General features: G+C 37.8%; 1 protein-coding gene across 5 annotated transcripts in view; it reads right to left on the bottom strand.

Annotated features, from left to right (window-relative positions):
* Nucleotides 1-25,592, bottom strand: part of Dip2b (disco interacting protein 2 homolog B) — a 232,086-nt gene that overhangs the window by 106,737 nt on the left and 99,757 nt on the right. For all 5 annotated transcript variants that reach the window (XM_048802722.1, XM_048802724.1, XM_048802723.1 and 2 more), the window contains exon 2: nucleotides 12,776-12,847. In XM_048802722.1, the coding sequence (XP_048658679.1) occupies nucleotides 12,776-12,847 (72 nt within the window). The remainder of the gene's footprint in view (nucleotides 1-12,775; nucleotides 12,848-25,592) is intronic.

Below are 25,592 nucleotides of genomic sequence, written 5' to 3'. Positions count from 1 at the left end.
TATAGATGTTTACTACAGAACATCAAAGAAATAACTAAGTATTAAGAAGAAATAAAATTATGTTGTATTTTTAATTGAAATACATTTTTTAATATTTATTTTTAGTTATAGGTGGATATAATATCTTCGTTTTATTTTTATGTGGTGCTGAGGATTGAACCCAGTGCCTCTCCTGAGCCCCAGCCCCAGCTCCAAAATACTCTTATGTTTAATGTTCAGAAATAAAAAAGTTATAGCACCTTGTATAAAATGTTAACTAAACAGCTGATATCTAGTTAACCTCATACAACATTCATGTTTTTCTTTTCTTGAAAATACTAAAATATATTTATAGCACATCCTTTAATAAACACATGAAATTAAAAAAATGAAAGGATACTTGCATTCATTAAATAACAAAATTTTAGTTCACCCACGTTTTTCATGACACTTGACATACTGTTATATATTAATTTAACCTCTTGGAAAATTAACACTTTTCACAATAAGAAAGCAGAAAATAACATAAGCAAAGAGAACAAACCTGAATCATTCTCTTTGTCAAAAGATAATAGATGAAGTATGAAGATCAACATAAACATAGACTACTTATGTTTCTAACCTTTGGCTCAGGAGATAATAAATAATAATGCATAATCTATTGGTGAATATGAATTCCCTATTACATTCTTCCCTGTGTTATAAGGAAAGGAAATAGGTTTGTTTCTTTATTTATTTTTTAGTAGTTAATGGACCATTTATTTTATCTATTTATATGCGGTGCTAAGAATCAAACCCAGTGCCTCACACATGCTAGGCAAGTGCTCTACCACTGAGCCACAACCCCAGCCCAGGTTTAATGTTTAAGAGAACAATCAGTGTAATATAATTTTGCTATTAATACAACTCAAGAAATATCCACAGAAACCTCTTAGAAAACAGTTTACCTACCATTTGCCCCACTTACAAGATTAGGCAATCCTAAATCCACATAAGGAAAAAAAATTCAAAAACTTTTTTGTCCTCACATATGCTACTTTTTCCTCTACACAAAATTCAGATTAAATGTCTTTTGCAGATCATTTCTGTTATGGTTTGGATATGTTTTAAGTGTCTCTCTCAAGTTCTCATATAGTGGAAGTTTGGCCCCAATTATGTTGGATTTTCTTAATTTGAAGGTCAAAACCTATTAAGTTTAAAATAATATGGAGTTCTTAGCATATTAATAAATATGAAACTCTGATCAAGATTTTCCAACCTCCTGAAATCAATTATACTTTCCCCCAAAGGAACTGGCAAATTAGTGTATTTGCGGGGAGGGAGAGATAGGTAGAAAACTATGTCCTGGATGGATTTTTAAAAAGCTGAGCAGGGCACAGTGGCACACGCCTGTAATCCCAGCAGCTCGGGAGACTGAGACAGGAGCATCATGAGTTCAAAGCCAGCCTCAGCTATTTAGCAAGGCCCTAAGCAACTCAGTGAGGGAGACCTTGTCTCTAAACAAAATATAAAAAAGGGCTAGGGAGGTGGCTCAGTGGTTAAGCACCCCTGGCTTCAAAGCTGAAAAAGGTTTATTCCCAGCTAAACTTTCTGGCAAGGACACCAGTTTATTGAGGATGAGGAAGGGTGTCTGGGGTATAAGAGGGCAGAGAGCATTATTTAACAACCTGTGTAACCTAAGCTGGACAGTCAAAATGCTGCCTGAAGATGAACCATTCCTTGCTCAGGGTTTCACATTCAAAGCAGATTTCAGGATCTACCTGAAAAAAGTCTCCACGTTTGCAGTTTCAATGTGATGGTAAGGAAAATCTGAAAGCAAAGATGGAATTAACTGTGTGTATCAACATAAGGAGATACTACATATGAAAAATATGTAGATTATGTAGACACTTTAGTCTAAATGTCAAGTAATAATACAAAATATTATGTACACAGTATGATTACAACTGTGTATGTAAAAACTCTTTGTATACAACTATAAGGGCTGGATGGGATATAAAAATCCCATAAGTATTTGGAATGAGTTACTGATAAGACATTCCAAAGTTTTTTACCATTTCATTGTTTTATTTATAGAAAGAAAATTCTGTATAAAATCAAAGTAATTTTGAAAGTCATTAATACAGGTAAGTGCTGGAATGGTAGCTACCAGTCTCATAAATTAAGTCTTCTTTGTAACTTCTAAATCCTAGTGTGAACTATAATTGAGCTTCATCTTGGGGGTTCCTGATCTTCCAAACAGTCAACTGTGCAGAGAGTATCCACTAGAGGTCATCCTTATGTTTAAAGAGTGATGATGTAAGGTCTGGTAACAAGTTTAAAAGAACACATATTTTAAATGCTTCTATAACACACAACCTTTCTTTTCAACAATCAACATATACATAATTTATTCTTTGGCAGAAAGAAACAGCAGAGTCATATGTTTCTATTGTTTGAACACAGTGACAATGATAACCTGGAAAAGAAGCATTTATATTTATATTTATTAATTTAAAATTTATATTTATTAATATAAAACTACATAAAATTTCCACTCAGGAAGATAGGAGAAAGCTAACTCAGTCTATCTTTCAACTCTCCCTATAATCTAACTGAACTTTTCATCTATAGGAGAATAGTTTAAAGCTGGGCTCTGAGAACCATACTTCAACATTTTAGGAGTGAACAAAGCAGACATGCTCACTAGTCTTGGTGCTAGTGTCCAGAGAAGAAACATATTAAACCAGTTATCACCAATTCTCCTGCATATTTTATATTGTTATATGTGCCAAGAAGGAAAAGAATAAGGCTCTCTGAGCTTACATAATGGGGAATTTAACTTGTATGTCTGCAGAAGTCCAGTGAGAGAAAAACGTTGGTAAGTTTAAGAAATACATATAAGGATAATGCAGAGTTGGTATTACAAAATGAGGGTGGAGAAGAAAAGGTCATTTGTCATAAGCCAATGGGCATCTCCCCCCTTTGAAGGAATTTAAACAGAAAATGGCAGAATAACAATGATAATAACATTTCTATGTCTCTTTAAACTTTCTTTTGGGGGGTGACTAAGGGGCCTGGGGATTGAAGCCTAGGATGTTTTAACACTGAGTTACATCCCCAGCCCTTTTTATTTTGATTCAGAGTCTCACTAAGTAGCTTAAGGGCCTCACTAAATTGCTGAAGCTGGCCTCAAAAATGAGATCCTCCTGCCTCAGCCTCCCAAATTGCTGGGATTACAGGCATGCACCATTGTGCCCAGCTCTTTAATCTTTATTAAGCATCATCTCATTTCATCTTCACAATAACACTGACAGGTATTATTAGCATGCAGAATGCCCACCACAGATTAGTTGGTTAGAGTGAGCTATAATCACCTCAATTATTCTAGAGCCCTCACTCTCATTCCTATCCTCTCCAAAAATGGTGGGTTATGGGTACCTTCAATCCCTTGAGGAGTCTTCCCTGAGAGGCTAAGGTACCTGGTAAATCACTGCAGAGAACACTTTTTGGAAGGATGGGTGATTGCTTTCCCACTCAGGGAAAGAGTGAAAAGAATGAGAATGCTGGTGCTTGGAGTCTCGAAAAGGAGCTGCCACCAGCCCAATTCCTAAGGGTGGATTCTGGGTGGAAGGGGTTTAGGAGTCCTTGGCCTGAGAAGGGGCAGGCATATGAAAAGATTTTGACCCATATGATATGAGAAAAATGGCTGTGCAGGAGACTAAAAGAACACAATACCCGAAGCTATGCTCTGTGTACCCAAGAGGGGTACCTTATGAATCAAGCAGAGTACAATCCTTCAGAATGCATGAGGCAGACACAGGAAGTAGGATTAGCATTGAATCAGCACTACTGGTCATACAGTAAGAACCAACTTTCAGTATCACCCTGTGGAACTGTTTCCCTTTGGGAAAAGCTAGACCCACCACCTCTGCTAGAGCACTATCTATACCCATGGGAATTGTCAGACAATTTAGAAAAACAAGACCCAAAGAGAAGATATTGGACTTCCTTCTGATAAGATATGCGAGAGCACTTATATTTGCAATATACTGCACAGATGGGTTCACATAATACTATCCAAATCCAGCAAAAAGCAGAATAGGAACTGGGATTTTTTTTTTAAATTATGTTATTTCCATTATGTTGCAAGCCTCACTTGGAAAGGAACTTTTAAATCAAAATGAGGTAGAAAAAATATTTTGATTCCACTTTCCACACCCTACACACACAGAGGCACAGTGCCTACTTAATATTTATAGTTGGAAATGTTCTGTAATATAAAAAAAAAAATCCTGACTTTCTTTTTCTCTTTTATTTCCCCTCCCTCTCCCCCTCACTCGCTCTCTCTGTTGTGTGTTGCCCAGGTTGGTCTCAAACTCATGAGCTCAAATGATTCTCCTGCCTTAGCCCAAGTAGCTGGGTCTACAGGGGTGTGACACTGTGCCTGGCTATATTTCTGATTTCAATAACTGGTTTTTAAGTTTAGTCCCTTTGAATTTCTACAATGCTTTATTTAGAATTCTCTTATGGTCTTATTTTACTCTATTTTTATGACCCTCATTTGTAATAACTGCCTAATCTCTCCTGTTTATAGTATAAATACCCTGAGGTCAGAGGCTAATATTATTCATTTTGTATTTCCTATAATAACTAGCCCTTGGTCTTTCACATTGCTGACTTAATATCTTGGTTAAAACAAATAATTAAGATCTTGTCTGTCTGTTCTCTTCCACCAATGACAGTATATGGCTGGGGGACAAGGGAAGACTATTAAAGACATATCAATTTAAAGGATATGTTTAAATGGTAATCTAAACAGCCTACTTATCTGTGTATCTCTAAATTATACCAGGCTTTTTAAAAAAAAATGATGGACACAATATCTTTATTTATTTTGTTTATTTTTATGTGGTGCTGAGGATCGAACCCAGTGCCTCACATGTGTGAGGCAAGCACTCTACCACTGAGCTATAGCCCCAGCCTCTTAAGTTATACCAGTTTTATGTAAAAATTTACAACTCTATTATCATATAACTTACATAATGACATCAAAAAAACAGGGTTATAGATTATTCTCAAGAGGTGTTACTGAGGTGCAGGGAGAGAAACTACAAGTGTTTTCCTTTGTTTCCATTTAACCCAGTCATATACATATATGTACAACCTTAAAGGTAGGACTGACCTAAGAAGAACTGTGATGAAGGGAGCATGGAACAACTAGCAACCATAGTATATGTGTATATATTGGGACACTGAGCCAAAAACCCCTAGCAAAAACAAGCAGCAGGGGCTGGGGATATGGCTCAGTGGCAGAGAACTTGCCTAGCATGTGTGAGGCGCTGGGTTTGATTCTCAGCACCACATATCAATAAATAAAATGAAGGTCAATTGACAACTAAAATACTTTTTTAAAAAATCAAGCAGTAGTCAAACCAAGTTTGGGAAAAACCTTTACTTAGAGAATGCCATCATACAATCATACCCAGAACAGATATGCTTTATCCGTGAAAGGGCAGTGAGTGAGGGCCTGGGGGAAAAAATACAGTGCAAACCTATTGGCCAAGTAGGAACACATAAAAATTGAGATTCTATTCTGAAGTGGAAGACAAAACCTAATTAAATGCAGTGAAAGACAGCAACAGAAAATCAAAGAATGAAAGAAGAAAAACAAATACATAAAGGTTGGATATAATCTCAAATATAGCTAAGATAGAATGGAATGTCTTCACCAATGCCATCAAAAACAGAAGCTGCAGTGATATACTAAAGCAAGAAAACTGGGGGTCCTACAGGAGAAGCCACTAGAGAGTAAAGGACAATTTTAAACAGCAAATAACTGTAAAACAGTGGAGGCAGGGTACCCACTTCTCTTCTAGGACTCAGCCAGAGGAAGATGGTCTCCCAATTTCAACACTTAAATGAGGCTGTTCAGCTTGCTGGTGAACAGCCAAAATTAAGTACTAAGATCTCTGAGATCTTTTAGGTTGACACAAATCATCTTTCTGCAACAAATCTTAAACAATTCTTACATAGAAATGTTAAAATAAAGAATTCTGATTGAACATCGAAGAATGAACACTTTGACCTATGTCCATTCCTTCTCAAATTGCCACTAGAGTGACAATGAAGGTCTACAGCAATATAAAGGAATAATGACTTCAGATGGACCCAAGAGAGATGAAGAACAGAAGCTGGTTCTTAAAAAGAATAACAACTGATAGATTTAACTCTGGAAAAAGCAGAAAGTTGTGTAAGAAAGGAAATGTAATCATAGCAAGCCAAAGTATGAATAATATTTACACCATTATAAAAACACTGCATGCTGATGCAACAGCAAAAATATATGCATAATATATTGAACATACTTCGCAGACTGAGTATGTACTGTAAAATGTGAAGGAAGGGGAGAAGAGAAAGAGGGAAGGTGTGGTATTTATGTGGTCAAGGAGGGAGAGAGAGATAAGAGAAAAAGGTTCTTTCATAGTAGGAAATGAACAAATTATACTTCAAATAGAAAAAAAGTCAAGAAACAGTAAAAATGATTATTTAGAATTCAGAGGTAACTATCAGAAGAAACAATAAAAACACTTCAAGAAGCTGTCACTGGAAAAGGGGTGGCAGAGCACTGCTTGTTTCTGTTGTTATGAATCTGTAACACTGTTTCTTTTGGGGGGGGGGGGGTCTGGGTATTAAACCCAGGACCTTGTGCATGCGAGGCAAGCACTCTACCAACTGAGCTATATCCCCAGCCCTTGTATTACTATTCTAATATATTACAATTATAGATACATTAATTTCACGTAAAAATAAAAATTAAATTTTAAAAAAGGTCTCAGATGAGAATTAACAAACAGCAGTGTCTTTTAAGGTTTTAGTAAGTCTGAGTGAACAGACTGACTGAGGGTAAGACAAGTTACCAGGAACAACGCAGTACAAGAGATCATTTTTTGGCATGAAGAATGGTAACCACTCCTTTCACTATCCAACACTTTCATCTTCACAAATGTTTATTTTTTAAAAAACTAGAAATTCTAAATTCTCTGTTAGTTTTGTAAATATTTGTAGAACATCTATTAGATGTAAGGCACTAATGCTAGAAACTGGGGACAAGAAAAATTAAAATAATTAAACACAATGACTTTAAAGACCTTAAAGGTCCATTATGAAAGTAAGATGTATCACAGACAATAATCTATGGGATAGCTAGAGGGAGTTTTTTAAAAATGCAACTCAGATAAGGGGGATGGGACTGCCTAAAACTTCTCCAATAGAGCAAAACCCTACCAGAGTGAGGGAGAAAGTGGTAGGTTCTGGGTAGAGGCAGCAAAGATTCACAAAGGTAGGGTCTGGTCAGCCCTATTCAATGCTGTTTCCTTGGTATCTAAACAGTACCTGGAACTAAGTCAGTGCTTAGTAAATACATGCCCTTCGGTTCTGTCAGTAACCCTGTGTCTTTAAAATAAACTCTTTTTCTATTAAAGCTGGCCGGATTTATCAGTTACTTCTATTCAGTTTCTGAACTTAAAGATTAGACCAAAGGATCAGCACAAGGAAGTTGCCTTCCTAATTCAAAACTTTCCATTTTTCTACAACTACAAAAGTCACCAAGAGTGATTAATTTACAGAGGAGCCTTACAATTGTTCTGAAAATTCAGTTCTTTGGATGGTGCCAAAAGAAAGTTAATTTCCTGGCCCTCTCCCTGGAATTTTGCTAATTGAGGCGTGTGGGAACCTTTATACTTGGCCCCAGCAGCTTCCAACTACTGAAAGACATTCTGTGAGCCATTCCTGTCAAGAGTACATGGGGCAGCATGAGCAGAAAATGGGAGGTGTGAATATGCCTCTCAAAGTGGGAGCATTCTGAGGTCTTAAATGTAATTTGAATCTTCATAACGATATATTTATCTCTTTGTGGGGAACAGGGGGTGCTGGATATTGAACCCAGGGGCATTCAACCACTGAGCCACATGCCCAGCGCTTTTTTTATATTTTATTTAGAGACGGGGTCTCGATGAGTTGCTTAGAGCCTCACTAATTTGCTGAGGGTGGCTTTGAACTTGTGGTCCTTCTGCCTTAGCCTCTAGAGCCACTGGGATTACAGGCATATGCCCAGGGATACTTTTATCTCTTTAAAAGACAGCATGGAGTCAGGTGTGGTGGCGCACACCTGTAATCCCAGCAGCTCAAGAGGCTGAGGCAGGAGGATAATGAGTTCAAAGCCAGACTCAGAAAAGGCAAAATGCTTAGTGTTGAGACCCTGTCTCTAAATAAAATACAAAATAGGATTGGGGATAGGGCTCAGTGGTCAAGCGCCCTTGAATTCAATCCCCAAAGACAGCATGATCCTTAAATGCCAAATGAAGTTTGGCTTGTTTAACTAAATTATCTTCTTTTTATTTCATTTGATTTCATATCAGACTCTAAAATAATTTTTAAATTTGCAATCCAATGCCATTAAAAAAATTGAATCAAATGTTTTGTTCAAAATCTATAAATATATATAGGGTCAATATGCTAAGGAATAATCTCCTCTTTTCCTACAGAATTTATATAATATAGATTACCCAGCCCTATAACACATTCCTTTTTGGGAAAGATACCTGTTCAAGAAAAGATGCACCCCCCGGCCCCAAAAAAGAATACACACAAATTGAAGAGAATTTACTACTAATATTCTCACTAAAGTATGTGCTTACTAAAAAATGCATTTAGGGTTGAGCAATTCGACATACACAGGAGAATCACAAATTTAAGGCCAGCCTGGGCAACTCAGGGAGAAACTATCTCAAAAATTAACTTAAGATAAAATATAATAAAATACAATTTTAAAAGGGGGCAGGGTAGAGCAACTCTGGGTCTGATTCCAAGTATCAAAAAAAAAAAAGAATGCATTTAGAAAGGAGATTGAACTAAGAAGACAAATAAGAAGGAATAGTGCTTTAGAATTGTTTTTAAAAGAAGGAGTAGCAGGGCTAGGGTTGTAGCACAGCGGCAGAGCACTCGCCTCACATGTGCAAGACCCTCGGTTTGATCCTCAGCACCACATAAAAAAAAAAAAATAAGTGAAATAAAGGTATTGTGTCCAACTACAACTAAAAAATAAATATCAAAAAAAGGAGTAGCAAACAAAGAAATAGTTATTAACTATCACTATCTACATAACACAATAATAATAACTGATAATTGAAGCATATGTAAACAAAGTGATGCTAAAATATAAAATGGGAAACAGGCATGTAGCACATGCCTGTAATCCCAGCAGTTCAAGAAGCTGAGACAGGAGAATCAAAAGATGGAGGCTAGGGCTGGGGACATAGCTCAGTTAATAGACTCTTGCCTCGAATGCACAAGGCCCTGGGTACAATCCCCAGCACCACCAAAAAAAAAAAGTTGGGAAGTCTGCCTCAGGAACTTAGCAAGACCTACCTTAAAATAAAAAGGACTGAGGATGTAGCTCAGTGGTAAAGGGCCCCTGGGTTCAGTCCCCAGTACTACTACTACTAATAATAATAATAAAAGATGGGAAGTGATGGTGATCAACATCAAAGCATCCTAAAGTCCTTGTGATGTTTGGGAAGAAAATAAAGATACCTGATAACTCTAGACCAAGTTTAGATTAAACAAACAAAAAGCCTTAGGATAGGCCTTGTCAAAACCCTGGGTTCAATACCTAGACTACAAATAAATAAAAACAAATAGATAAATAAATACAAAAGCAAAACTTGACAGAATTACAAGGGAAACTAATAATTCTATAGTCACAGTACAAGTGTGTTGAAACACTTTTATCAGAATTGATAGATCAGTCAAAAAGTTAGTAAAAAATTCGTTTGAGCTAATGCAAACAGACCTATCAACGCAACAGTTAAAACACAAATAAATGAGTTAACAGAAATTTACCAAAGACTAGGTACAGCTTAATAACAAAGACATGATTTTGTAAAGGTTTGTTCTCTGACCATGGTGAAGTTAAGAAACATTAATCTGGGCTGGGGTTGTGACTCAGTGGTAGAGCACTTGCCTAACATGTGAGTCAATGGGTTTGATTCTCAGCACTATATAAATAAGTAAAATAACGATCCATTGATAACTTTAAAAAATATTGAGGGAGGGAGGGAGGAAGACTGATTCATCTATCAGGGATGTAGGCACATATCTGTAATCCCACCAACTTGGGAGGCTGAGGCAGGAGGATTGTGAGCTTGAAGCCAGCCTTGGCAACTTAGCAATACCCTGCCTCAAAATAAAAAATAAAAGGGCTGGGGGTATAGCTCTGTGGTAGAGCACCCTTGGGTTCAATCTGTAAGTATGGGAGTGGCGAGGGATGAAGAAGAAACATTTATCTTATGAAAAAAGGCAGACAATCTAAGCATGCAACTCAGAAAGATTTTTTAAAGTACAAAAGAGTAAAGAAAATAGAAAAAAATACTTAAATGACCCAAAAATAATGAATCAGAAGATAAAGACATACTAAAAAAAGATCAATAAAACGAAAAGCTTATTCTTTGAAAAGACAAACTTCTAGGAAAATGATCAAGAAAAGAGAAGGTGATGGGAGAAGGAGAGACACTAATAAGCAAAAGTAATACATAACTACCCTCCACCTTCCTACCCTGGGTAGTGGGGATGGAACCTAGAACCTTATGCATGCAGAAAAAGTATTTTAACACTGAGGTACATCCCCAACTCCAAATAAACAATATAAATAAAGCCAAGTTTTTAAAAACAAAAAAAAGTTGGGAAAAACTTAATAAATCTGAAAACTTATACAAAATAAATAATTTCCTTTAAAAATTAAATTTACCAAAACTGACTGACAAGTGAGGAATAACTTTTTAGTTTCTAACATGTTGTGGTTATGGATATGAGTTGTATTTACTCAGAAGAGGAAAAGCCAAAAAAGAAGGATAGGAGCAAGTTGGATGTAGCTGTAGCTGGATTTTCAGTGTTTGTAGGGAGGGGTTGGTAGTGGCAGCAGGGTTGGTGCACAAGTCATAAATTTAATTTTGAATATGTTGAAATGGAGGTGCCTTTTAAGATATATAAAGCATGCAGTTGGAACTATGGATCAGGGGCTCAGGAGACATATGGACTGAAGATAATATTTGGGAGTTACCTGTATTCAAATGATAATTAAAGCCACAGGTGTGGCTAAAATAATCCAGGAAAATAAGAAACACATTGGTTCTCAAAGTATGGTCCCTGAACCAGGAACTTCAAGATTACTTTAGAACTTGACAAAAATGCAAATTCTCAGGCTGTACCTTGGATCTACTGAATAAGAAATTCTGAGAATAGGGCCATTCAATCTGTGTATTAATAAACCCTCCAGTAATTCTGATGTAAACTACAACTTCAGAACCACTAGTACAGAGTGAGAAGACAAGAGGGCTTGGGGCCTTGTCTTGAAAATTGCAGTATTTAACAGAGAAGGATGGCTAAGAGAAGACACAAGAGAAGGGGAAGAAGAATTAGGGGGGGTTCTTCAAAAGAAGAGATTTGAGAAGTATAGTGCCAAATACTACTGAGATTTGAAGATGATTATTCCAGAAAGAACTGGATTAGGCTGAGAAGTGAGCAGTTAAAACAATAGACAGTATGCACAATTCTGAGCAGTTTGATTATAAAGCAGGCAATAGAGATGGTGAAGTTGACAGAGGTTGACAAGTAAAGGAAAAATCCTTCCTCCCTCCCTCCCTCCCTTTTTTTAAAAACAGGACAATAATAAGCAGGACAAACTACCGGTGGAAGAATCTGCCTGAGAGGGAGAAAGTGACTAAATGACATACCAAGGCAGCAATTAAGCTGTCTGCCTCAGCAGAGGGAGTATTTTGTTACTGACAATGTTTACAACTGCTGCACAAAGTGATAATAAAAAGAAGACCAACCAAACATGGTGGCACACACCTATAATCCGAGCAACTCAGTAGGCTGAGGCAGGAGAATTGCAAATTCAACATCGGCCTCAGCAAATTAGGGAGGCCCTATGCAAACTCAGGGAGACTCTATCTCTAAATAAAATATAATAAAGGCTGGGGATATGGTTCAGTAGTAAAGTACCCCTGGGTTCAATCCCCAGTACAAAAAAAGAGAGAGATAAGCCTTGTTTAGAAGTCAAGGTATGGCAACCCCTTTGGAATTAAGCACAAAAGTGACTCACGTCTTTTAGATATTTAAAAAACTTGTCAAGGGGCTGGGGTTTGGGCTCAGTGNTGTATGAAGCACTAGGTTTGATTCTCAGCACCACAGATAAATAAATGAATAAAATAAAGGTCCATCAACAACTAAAAAAAATATATTAAAAAAATAACTTGTCAATCTCTTTACAAAAGCAATAAGTCAGGCTGTGAATTAATCCCTATGTTTATTTGGGGTCCTGCCCCTAAATCCTCCAGTCATACAACACTTGAGGTACCATATAATTCTAGATCTGTTCTTCCTCCCTATCTTGCTCTCCTTGTTCTCCATCAAAGTTTGTGCTCTGGCATAAATAAGATGACGTTTTTCCATGGCCTGGAATCTTCTGCCATTGAATCATCTCAGTATTTCACATACTATCACCCAAGCTCTGCATAAATGACTTGATGACTGTGTGTATTTTTAAAGTGCCTTGCACATGGCAGATGCTCAATTAAGATTCATTTCCTCCTTTCTTTCCTTCCTTTTTTTCCTCTCCCTTGGTGAGAAAGGGAGAAAACAAACAAAACAATAACAAAAAACAAAACAGGAACAAATTAAAGGTATATTTCTTGTAAGACAGCATCCATTTGGTATAAAAATACTGAAAAAGTTAATACCATTTCTCATCACCTACCTTGTGTCTGTGGGCTGTAAGGAGACAGGAGTTTGGACCTCTTCTTTTCATATCCCTTCTGTGTGATGTCCCCTAAAATAGTAAGAAACAGAAATAGGTTATGCATTATTCTTATTCTGTGGTTGTTCTCATTATAAAAATAAAATTAATTACAGAGTGTTATAGAACTACCACACGCAGTCTGAAGAAAAATGTATGGTTCTTTGCCAAAATTTTGCTAAGTGTAACTTCCCACAGACTTGGAGTGGACTTTTTACAGAGAATTGTAGGGCTTGTCCCTGTACCAATCTTGCATAACAACGTGTGACATGCTCCAGCAGAGATTCCCAGTTATAAACTATCCCGACTTTCTTTTCTTTTCTTTTTGGCACTGGGGACTGAATCCAGGGGCTCTCAACTACCGAACCATATCCCTAGCCTTTCTATTTTGAAACAGGGTCTCACTAAATTGCTGAGTATCACTAAGTTGCTGAGTCTGGCTTTGAACTCACAATCCTCACCAGGATTACAGGCATGTGCCACAGTAGGTACCCCTAGCTTCCTGGAATTTAAGATATCCTAAAATGGAATGCTGCGAGGCTGACAATGATCTCCTTCAGAAATTTCAGTTTAACCAAATGGATGCAACTGGTTTGTGAAGTATTGTCTTACACTGCAACAGAGAACTACAAAAAATCATAAGTCTAGTTAAGAGGAGCAGTGATGGCTTAGGCACTCAAATGGGATATTTAAAAGACCATCCTCTATCCTAACATCTGTGCTGGAACCTGAAGCTGGAATTCCTATATCCTCTCTCCTTGATTTACTGGTTTATATTATTTACACATATGGCTGTCTTTTCTACAAGGTTAAATTTTAAAAGTAAACATGAAGCACATACAAAGTACAGATACAAAAAATGTCATAAGGATAAACTGATAAATGGAGGAAATGTGTGGTTGAAGTGGCAAGAAATGTCTCAGGTAATAAGGAAAGGGGAGAAGATAAACAGGTACAGGGCAGGCTACAAGGAATAGGAAATGCAGGGGGCCAACAGGGCATTAAAGGGCAGATGACTGAGTCAAAGCTGGGAGAACAAGTATATGTAGTGAAGTACATGTGATATGATAGAGCACTGCTTTTCAAAACTGAATTTTTTTTTTTTAAACCAGAGAAAGCTATTCTATTATTCTATTCTACTTTGGACTAGGATTGAACCCTGGGTAACTATCACTGAGGCACATCCCTGGACCTTTCTATTATTTTATTTTAAAAAAGGATCTCGCTAAATTGTCATGGCTGGCCTCAAATTTGGGATCCTCCAGTCTCAACCTTTCAAGAAAGTTTTATTTAAAAAGAAGCTGGTGATGCTAGTTAAGGGGAGAGCAGCAGGGCTCACTGGAGGGCTGCAGCAGGGGGCACCACATGCATATCTGTGCTGCAGCAAGTTCCCAGAGATGAAAAGCAAATTAAGAGAAAGATTAAGGAGTACCACTGGATAGAATCTGCTGAGTGGGTGAATATAGGGTAGAGAAGGTAGTTTCTGGCTTGAGCAACCAGGCAGATGATGTTGCTGTCTGACAAACAAATATGGCAAGAAGTATATGTCTGGTGAAGTGAGAAGACAAAAGCTGACCCTGTGCTTAAGTTTGTGGGTCACCAAGAGGTGTGTGTCTCATCAGAAGTTGGTTATCTGGATCCAGAACCCATAAGAATATAGCTCTGGATCCAGATAATCATTGGAATAATAAGAACATAGTTTTAAAAAAATAAATAAATTACCCTTTTGAAGTAATTTGGCAATTTCCATCGAAATTTTGACTTAGCAACTAACCATACGTCTAGGAATTTACTTAATGATAATATTAACACAGTTGCACAAAAATCAATATAAACATTCTGTGCCCCATTCTTTGTAGTGAAAAAACTGGAAGCAAACTAGTTGCTTATATCTTTATAAGTGGCTTTCAACTAGAAGCAATTGTGCATACACATACACACACACACCCTGCCCCAGGGTGGGGATGCCTGGAAACAGTTTTGTCACAAGTGGAGGAAGAGGTGCTAGTGGCATCTGAAAGACAGAGGTTAGGAAACATCCTGCAATGAACAGGACAGTTCCACAACAAAGACTTATCCAGTATAAAATGTCAACAGTTCTGAGGACAAAGATTCCTGATCTATATGATAATATGCAAGTATTCCAAATGTACTGACACTGGAAGATGTCTAAAACATATTAAGTACAAAAGGCAAGCAGCAGAACAGAGGTATCTAGGGTCTAGTCTTTTAAAATACAGTAAGAGATATGTTTGCATATTTATAGAAATTAATCTGGAAGGCTACATACTAACTTGTTTATCCTTAGGGGATGGCATTATAGCCCAGTTTCACTTTGTTTTATATTGTAACAGAGTCTGAATTTAACAAAACAAGTTTGATTTATATTAACCAGGTATAGCGATACATGCCTATAATCCCAGCAACTTGGGAGTCTGAGGCAGGAGGATCTCAAGTTCAAAGCCAGCCTGAGCAATTTAGCAAGACCTTGCCTCAAAATCGAATCAAATAAAGACTAAGGATATGGTTCAGTAGTTAAGCGCCCCTGGGTTCAATTCCCAGTACCCTCCCCACAAAATTCATTAAAAATAAATATTCTGTAGATACATATTTGCTAACACGATAAGATGGTCAAAATATTTAGCAGAAAGAAAAACAAGATAATAGTTCACACAGTACATTCTATTTATTTGTTTCTTTTTAAATAGACACTTTAATTTGTTGGTTTGTTTATTTAATGGTACTGGGAATTGAATCCAGGAGAGCTCTATCACTGAGTTATATACCAGCTTCTTCTTTATTTTGAAACAGGGTCTCCTTAAGTTTCTCAGGATTCTCTTGCCTCAGCCTCCCTTTTTCCAAATACTGCTTTTTCAGAAAAGCAATATTTTAAAATACATATATGTATGCATAGAAATAGAATATTTATACATCTTTTTTGTGAGGTGGGGTATTGGAGATTTAACTCAAGGGTACTTTACCACTGAGTCACACTCCCAGCCCTTTTTGTTTTTTTAAGACAAGTTTCACTAAATTGCTTAGGGCCTCACTAAATTGCTGAGGTTGGCCTCCAACTTGCAATCCTCTTGCCTCAGCCACCTCTCTCTTGCTTTTTTTTTTTTTTTTTGGGGGGGGGGGGGGTGCCAGTATCAGGGATTGAACTCAGAGGTATTCAACCACTGAGCCACATCCCCAGCCCTTTTTTGTATTTTATTTAGAGACAGGGTCTCACTGAGTTGCTTAGTACCTCACTTTTGCTGAGGCTGGCCTTGAACTCCTGATCCCCTGAGCCATGGGGATTACAGACATGCCCCACTGCACCCGGCTACCTCAGCCTCTTGAGTTACTGGGGTTACTGGTGTGTGCCACCACACCTCACTTACACACCTTTTTTTTTTAATTGCTTTTGTTTGAAGCGCTGAGGATTGAATCTAGGGCCTTGTACATGCTAGGCAAATGTTCTACCACTGAGCAACAACCCCAGTTTTATGTCAATATATTAACACTATGGCTTGCAAGATTATGAATTGGTTGTAGCATTTTTCTTTTTTCTATATTTTCTAATTTTTCTACAATAAACATTTATTATTTCAAAAACAATACATATGCTTAAATTTCAGTCCTACTTACTGAATTGTACAAATTTAATCACAATGGTTCTTCATCTCTTTTTGTCTAGTGAAACATTAAAAAAAATAAAATAAAAACCTTTACAAATTAGTCAACTTCAGAGTTTTGTAATCCCAAAACAATATACACAATGAACAAAGGGACAGGAACCTACTACCAAGGAAGCCTTCATTAGAAACAGGAAATTATGTCTCTTATTGTAAAAGAAATAATGGACCATTCTCCTCTTCCATTCCTCACTAAAAAGCTCTTCAGCCTTCTCTCTCCTTATCTCCCCCTCTGCTCCCTGGGGGCATAAAGACCACTTCTTGTAGCTCAGAACACATAGTTCTGAACACATGAAAGGCCTTTAAAAAGCATTCTTCGGTGCTTATAGTCTCTATCATTCACTGTCAATAAATGGTCATGAAACAAACTATTAGATTTGGCAGCTGGGATATCCATCAACCAGTCATTTCAGGTTTTGAAAGGGGTCAATCAAGAAGGTCTAATTCAGCCATCCCAATTAGATCTGTTACATTCATAAAACAGCAAAGGAATTAAAAAGACCTAGGAACAACAGAGCAGCACTGAGAATGGAAGGACTATGAATGTTTGGCCATTCAGTAACCTAAAGATGCCCCTCTCTTTCCTGACCATAGACCCTGCTCAAAAGTCACCTCCATTGTGAGCTTTCCACTATTTTTTTAGTTACTCCTCCTAGCCCTCTTACAACTCTGAGCATATTTCTGTGATAGCACTTAGCTATCTGGTATTTTAATTATTTGTTTACACCTCTATCTCCCTACTAGACTATGCACTTGAGGGCAGAGATTGTGTCTTGTTTATCACTATAGCCTGCCCACAGTCTGGCACAATAGACATTTGTTAAAAGAGTGGCTGAATGAATTAGTAAAATGGAGGCAGTAAGAGAACAATAAATCAAAGATGTGTGTACTTGGGCAGAAAATTAAAATGGGAGAAATAGAGGTCTTCAGCAGAAGGTGAAAGACCCAAGGAAAAGAATTTAGTGAGCTAGAAGTTTACTGAAACTTAGGACATCTACCTTGACAAAAGACCTTCAAGATGATCAGAAAAGCAATACTTTGACTGCTAGAAGAGAGGAATAGTATATAAATCACAGGGAACTGAAAGGCAGAAAACCTCCAAATCCAGATATAGCCCCTCAGCTAGACCAGACATAAGATTTCAGTGAGAATTTGTCATTCCACATTTCTCCCATCCCCCCCCCACTCCCCCGACCCCTTTTTTTGGTGCTGTGGATTGAACCAAATAACATTGTGCATATTAGGCAAGCACTTTACCCCTGAGCTACAGCCCCAGCCTTTAATTTCAATTTTTATTTTGAGACAGGGTCTGGCTAAGTTGCCCAGGTTGGCCTTTAACCTATAATTCTTCTGCCTTATCCACAGATAGTTTGGGTTCTTAAAGCATTCTTACCACCTGTAGTTAAGCTCTCTTCTCTCTCTCCTCTCACATCTACCCTCATTTTTTGCATTTTGTGATGCTGAGGATTGAAACCCAGGGCCTCATGCATGCTAGACAAGCACTCTACAACTGAGCTACATCCCCAGCCAGTGACCATTTTTTAAGAATCATCTGAGAAACTTGTAAAAACATAAATTCCCAATCTCTCATGGAGATTCTCATTCAATGAGCCTGGATTAGGAGCCAGAAATCTATACTTCTGACAAGTACTTTTCAATAGATCTCAAAAGTCAGGCAAGTTTGGAGACTGCTGCACTATGGAATCCAGTCTGGAATATTCTGGGTGGTTCTGCTGGCTTAACGTGAGGAGGGGATAGTCTCAGATACCCAGCCCAAAGGGAACCTTGGGAGCTCACAGACACTAAGTCATTTTCTTCTTCTTCTTTTAAGACACTAAGTCATACCACAGGAATTCTCAGAACACACTTTTTGCCATGTGGTATATGGAACATGAAAGAGCACCAAAACTATACCTGTATAAAATGGCGTGCACCTAAGGTAAACCCACTGTACAAGGCTCTTGAGAATTAAATACATGAAGATTAGCCTACCCCTCCCACTAGGATAAAGTATTTTTTCCACCCTCATGTACACTTAGAAGAGCAGCCACACCAGGGGTTAGCAGTACCTGGCAGGTATGGAGGTACATGGTCTTATGAGAAGACATTGAGCATGGTGGTATAGCCTGTAATCCCAGCAACTCAGGAGGCTGAGGAAGGATGATCACAAGTTTGATGTCAGTCTCAGCAACTTAGCAAAACCCTCAGTAACTTAGGGAGACCCTATCTCAAAACTTTTAGAAATAAAAAGGCCAAGGGATGTAGCTTAGCAGTAAAGTGCCCTTAGTTTCAATTCCTACTACCCAAAAATGAAACATTTAAAAAAGAAGATGCTGACCCAACAACCAAGAGACAAGCCATTAGAGATCTAAGACCCAAACCACTTGAGACTATCCAGTGGCATCGATCCTACCACAATTTTGAATAGCTAATAACAGGCATGGAAAGATGTATGTATGAGGAAATATATGGGCTGGGGATGTGGCTCAAGTGGTAGTGTGCTCGCCTAGCATGCCTGAGGCACTGGGTTCGATTCTCAGCACCACATAAAAATAAAATAAAGATAAAAAAAATATTAAAAATAAAGATAAAAAATAAATATTAAAAAAAAAGAAAGGAAATATGTTCCCAACTTCTTTTCTCACTACCCAGAGTCAACAAAAATGACCTGGTATAAGCAGCCTACCAGTCATGTTCAATCCTACTGACAAGAGTGAGCAGACAAGGAGGAAGTATGTAGAAGCTGTCAGTCAACCTACTTACGGGTCACAAGGTGATAGAAGGGAGGATGGTCCTTTAGTCAGCCATTTAGTCACACATTTACACAGATAAGGTGGTGCCATGGGGCTGTAATTAAGAATTTAGTATCTGAGCTAAACACAACCCCATCTAGAACAGAGCTTTATAGCTTCCTAGCTATATGACTCTGGACATGTTTGATTTAACCTCTGGACAAGTCTCAGTTTCCAAATCTATAAAATGGGAAACAATAGTATATACCTTGCAAAGTTTTTATTGTGATTAAAAGTATAGGGCCTGGATTGATGGACTTTTGTTTTGTGCAAGTACAAATATGACATAATGAATCCCACTATTATATATAATTATAATGCACCAATAAAAATTTAAAGTAGAGGATCTGGCTAGGTATAGTGGTATACATCTGTAATCCCAGTGCCTTGGGGAGGCTGAGGCAGTAGGTTCAAAAGTTAAGAGGTTAACCTGGGCAACTCAGTAAGACCCTGTCTTAAAATAAAAAATAAAATAAAAACAAAAAGAGCTGAGGATGAATGAGTTCAGTGGTGAAGTGCCCCTAGGATCAATCCCCAATACCCCCCCACCAACAAACACACATACAGTACACGGTGTGAGCTATAGAAGGTACCAATACCAACAAACATTTTCTGAAATTCACCTAAAGCCTACCCTATAGCCAGGCAAGGGCAGGGGTAAAAAACTATGGTATAGAAAGGAGACAGAGACAAACATTACTAACACTCCATAATAAAGTGCCATGAGAAAGTTGCACATTAAATGCAGTTCAAAAATCCAAAAGGAAGCATGATGACCTCAGCCTGGTTAAAGAAAGAAAAGCCTGCCGGGCATAATGGTGCACGCCTGTAATCCCAGTGGCTGAGGAGGCTGAGGCAGGAGTATCACAAGTTCAAAGCCAGCCTCAGCAAAAGCAAGGTGCTAAGCACCTCAGTGAGACTCTGTCTCTAAATAAAATATAAAATGGGGCTGGGGACGTGGTTCAATGGTCAAGTGCCCCTGAGTTCAATCCCCAGTACCAAAAAAAAAAAAAGAAAGAAAAAAACTTTACAAAATGAGTGACATGGTTTAGTACGGCCTTTCCTTCTAATATGAGTATATTGTATAAACTCTAATGATGTAATCTCTTAGTAGTTTGCTAGTTTTACTCTGCTACTGGCTGGTTCAGTACAGATATGGCCACATTTGGTAGCTGGTTTAGGAGTCTTTCAGGGACTTAGGGTAGGGTAATTTCATTTATAGTCCTGCAAGTACTCTGAACAATTAGGTGTAAAATAAACTTTGGATTTGGAAAATTCTGGACAGTTATAACTTTTTCTGTAGGGAACAATCCTGACAGAGAGGAAGGATTACAGCTGTAGCCATAAACTTTTTCTGCTCCAATGGGAAAAAGGGGATATGTGCTACTATAGCGCCACCTCAAAGTCATATCTGTTCAGTCAGAAAAACCATGCTGGGGGACTTTAGGATTGCAATAAAAACATTTTTGAGAACTGAATGGACACACAGAGTATTAATGAAAAATGAAATAACAGTGTCTAAAGTTACCAGTCTAAACAAATAATCACAATAAAAATACCAAGTAGCTAGGCATAGTGGCACATGCTTGTAATACCAGCTACTGGGGAAACTGGGGCAGGAGGAACACAAATTCAAGGCCGGCCTTGGTAACTTAGTGAGACTCTGTCTCAAAATAAGGTAAAAAGAGCTGTATAGCTTAGTGGTTGACCACTTCCCTTGCATGTGAAAGGACCTGGATTCAGTCCCCAGTACCAAAACACACACACACACACACACACACACACACCAAAAAAAAAAAAACTGACAAGGGCTACACTAGAGATTATGAACAAAGTTCTCTCTAAGCACAAAGGAAATAATGGTAACAAAATAATTATAATACTCAATAAACATAAATGAGAACACTTATCAAGGCTTACAATGTATCAGTCTCCATTTCAAGAGTCTTGCAACTGTCTTTCATTGTGATATTATCTTCACTCTCATTTTACAGGGCACAGAAGTTGAAGCAACTATCTATAGTCACATCTAGTAAGTACTGTGATCAGGATTTGAACCCAGGCAGGCTGAACTGCAGAGTCTCTGCTCTTAAACACTACCCCATATTCCTTTTCAGAAAGAGGCTCCCAATTCTGATCTAGAAAGATTGGGAAGATGGCACAAAAGTTGCTCCTGGGTTATGCCTGGAAGCATGACTTTTAGAACAGACAGACAATGAAGATGAAGACAGTTTATCAAGCCCACCATAGAAGAAAAGGCCAAGCCATGGAGCAACAAAAGATATAAAAGCTATACACTCAATCTCTGATGAACAGCTCACTGGACTTACTGCTGGTACTTCAGGTCGAATCAAAGGGTAAGACTCCGGGGGCTGGGGTTATGGCTCAGTTGCAGAGTGCTTGCCTAACACATGTGAGGTTATATAAAATGGGGCTGGGGTTCAATACTTAGCATCACATAACAAAATAAAGGCATTCTGTCCATATAGAACTACAAAAAAAATTTTTAATTAAAAAAATAATAAAGGTAGGACTCCACTATTTATTTCTCAACATGGAATCCTCAGACACTTAAAGTCTGGGGCTGAGGTTTACCCCCAGATTCACTAATTTACTCTCCTTCTTTCAGTACAGGGGGTGGAACACAGGGTTTCACATGTGCTAGGCAAGCACTCTATCACTTAACCACGCGGAGCACTTTTTATTTTTTTATTTTCAGACAATCTCACTCAATTTCCCCGGGGGGGTCTCAAATTTACAATCCTCTTACCTCTGCCCTCAAGCATCTGGGATCATAGTAAAGCAACACCAAGCCCAGTCTCCCCCTCACTCTATTTGTTTGTTTGTTTGTTTGTTTGTTTGTTTGTTTGAAGCAGGGACTCACTTATGTTGCCAAGCATGACTTCAAACTTGCCATCTTCCTGCCTCAACCTTCCAAGTAGTTGGGATTACAGGTGCACACCACTGGGCCAGCTCTACTTCCCTCTTTTATAAACAGCTCTATAGAACACAACCACCATTCTCAATTTTCAAAACATTCTGAAACCAATTCAGATTAAAAACCCTATTCAATCTTCAATCAACAGAAAAATATCACCTTCATGACAAAACAAGAAACTACAAGGCTATAAGATAAATGTGTTGCTGAAAGACATAAGCTAGACTAGCTCTACCACTGAGGGGCATCTCCAGTTCCCCTAGCCTTTTCTTATTGTTCTTTGTCTACTGCTTTTCTTTGTAGGTAGCCTCCAGATCAGATGCCATAAAGGAATAAAACTAACCTATTATTCATAAAATGAACAACATGTGATTAACTGTTTTTATGACTTTCTTCAAAATATATAGATGACTTTCTAAAAGACATCAACAATCCCCCCATCCCCCAGAATCCTGGAGTGAATTGTCTCTAAATACCTTTCATCTTCTAAATGAGACAGCCAACTCCTAAGAACTGTGTCCAGCTGCTGTTAAAAATGGCAGTTAAAAAAGTCATTATTATTACTAAATATTCACCTAATATAGAATATGGCCTTTTCGTTTGTTAAGGGGTAATTAAGAGGGGAAAAAAATGGGAGACCAAAAGAAATGAGAGACTAAGAAGAAAAAGTTTTAAAGAGTCATTGTCTTCAAATCTATACACCTGTATCTCCTCAACCTAATTCATCTTTAAATGTAAATTTTAGATAGGAAGGTTGTAGATGTTGGTTTTGGCTGGAACTGAGGTTATTACTCTTCATTCACAGAGGATGTAAATAGACCCACACAGAGAAAGAGATTGAAAATAAATAAATAGACATAGATGGATAGATAGACAGATAAGGCTGAGAATGTGAATGAGGTCAATTTTAAGCAATGCTGAAAAAGGCGAGGAACTGGATCCTATCCTGGATATAGCTGGCCAGAAGACATGGCAAATTTTTTATCATTATATTTTATTATTATTATTTTCCTTGAAAATATTAATTTTAAAAACTTTTTTTTTAGTTGTAGGTGGACACAATACTTTTATTTTATTTATTTATTTTCTTATGTGGCGCTGAGGATCGAACCCAGTTCTTCACACGTTAGGTGAGCGCTTTGCCACTGAGCCACAACCCCTAGCCCCTGTAATATTAATTTTTTTCCTTTTTTTTCCCCCCTGGTGCTGGGGATTGAACCTGGGGCCTTGTGCATACGAGGCAAGCCCTCTACCAACTGAGCTATATATTAATTTTATTCAATAAAATTACATTCAGTGGTCACTGATTTTCAAACATCTTCCTTCCAGAAGGGATGCATGAAAGCTCACAAACACATAAAGCACACAGTCATAAAATACAATGGTCTTCTTACCCCTTACACTAGCAGCTGACTTTTGTTTTTCTATACCTACTTTTCTTGCTATATCTCAGTGGAATTTGTCCAAGAGGACTCTAATCCATCAAAAACACTGGCTTATTTCTAATTCTCTCTATAGTTTATTTTTACACCAGATAAAAACAATCTTAAGATCACATTTTCATAGTTTAGCCAGAAATAAAACTCTGATAAAATTCTACAGTCCATTAAAACATGGGAATTTTTATTCATCTAACTTAAAAAAAAAAAAATCAATAGTTCTAAAAGTCTTCAACTGATAGTCTTCTCTCTTCTTTTTTGGTACTGAGGATTGAACTCAGGAGCACTCAACTACTGAGCCACATCCCCAGTCCTATTTTGTATTTTACTTAGAGACAGGGTCTCACTGAGTTGCTTAGAGCCTTGCTGTTGGTGAGGCTGGCTTAGAACTCATGATCCTCCTGCCTCAGCCTCCTGAGCCGCTGGGATTACAGGCGTGTGCCATCACACCCAGTTTGACCGTCTTCTTGCAACTCAAACCTTGCTAATCTTACAAAAAATTTCAAGGAAATTCAACTTTCCATTCTCAGTAGATGTCCTCTCACCTCATTTATGACAATTACTAAACATTTTCTGTGTTAAGAAGTAGAGGATAAGCCCAGATTGCTTACTCCCCAAATTCAAATCATAGAATCATTTTTGGCTGCACAACTCTGTTTTCTAGGTCATATACATATGACTTCTTACAAATGGTATTTCACCTAAGGCACAAAGCAAGTTCAAACAAATACAAAGCAACAAGTATAACACTTAAGACACTGAGAAACCAAACTGTAAGCCTGACTACATCAGGCAGCTGGTTAAATTAATCTACCTAATGCAAAAGTTATGCTCATTTGTCTACTTAGAAAAACTATGCCTGCAAATAAGAAATTTGCTACGCAAATGGCTTGAAAGTTTAAAAGCAAGAGGAATCATGAATTTGCTCAGTCAGTGGGAAAAACAGAGGACTTTCCCCCTAGTAGGAAATTTATATGGCATTGGACCCTAAGTCTGTCATTTACTCACAAATAGGTAAGTTAGTGAGCAACTTTGTTCCTCGGTTTCATAATAGGTAAAACTGGAATAATTCCTACATTGAGTGCTTATGATGAGTCTTCAAGATCTTTATCACTAAAAGGTTTATTTAGAAAATTCTAGGCTGGTTGCTTTTTTTCAGGCAAGAGCTCTACTTTACCACTGAGCTTTTGGTATTAGTGACTGAACCCAGGAGGTGCTTTATCACTGAGCTAAGTCCCCAAACCTTTTTACATTTTTTATTTTGAGACAGGGTCTAACTAAGTTGTTGAGTCTGGCCTCAAACTCATGATCCTCTTGCCTCAGTCTCCAGAGTCACTGGGACTACAGGCAGGCACCACTGCAGCCAGCAGGCTGATTCTTTTTAAAAGAGGAGGCAGAGAGAGTGCATTAAGTGTCTCTACAGACAATTTAAGATGCTAAATTTTGAGCACTAAGAGCCAACAAAGTTAGTGCCTTCAGATGCTAACAATCTAAAAGTAAGAAAAACGATAACTCAATGAGAAGGAAAAATTATCTAAACAAGAAATGAGTGTGTGTGTGTGTGTGTGTATATATATAAATAGTGCCATTATGTACAAAATAGGCCTGCATATATTTAACCATGAATGTTGCCAAACTACCAAAAGGAGGGGGGAAAATGGGGGGTGGCAGGGGAGATAATTTTCTTTATGGCCGCTTTTTTCCCCTGACTTTTATCTTTAATTTCCTTAGAAATATTAGAAAACTGTTTGCAGCAATAATAGCTAGAGGCAGGTGCAGTGGCACGTGCCTGAATTCCCAGCAACGCAGGAGGGTCAAAAGTTAGAGGCCAGCCTAAGTAATTTAGCAAGACTCTCAGCAAATTAGCAGGACTCTGTCTCAAAAAATAAAAAGGACTGGGGATGTAGTTCACTGGTACAGTGCTCTGGGGTT

The sequence above is a fragment of the Marmota marmota genome, unplaced genomic scaffold, assembly GCF_001458135.2.
Source record: "Marmota marmota marmota unplaced genomic scaffold, marMar, whole genome shotgun sequence".
In the NCBI taxonomy this organism is placed as follows: Eukaryota; Metazoa; Chordata; class Mammalia; order Rodentia; family Sciuridae; genus Marmota; species Marmota marmota.
This window is presented reverse-complemented; position numbering and strand designations above follow the sequence as displayed.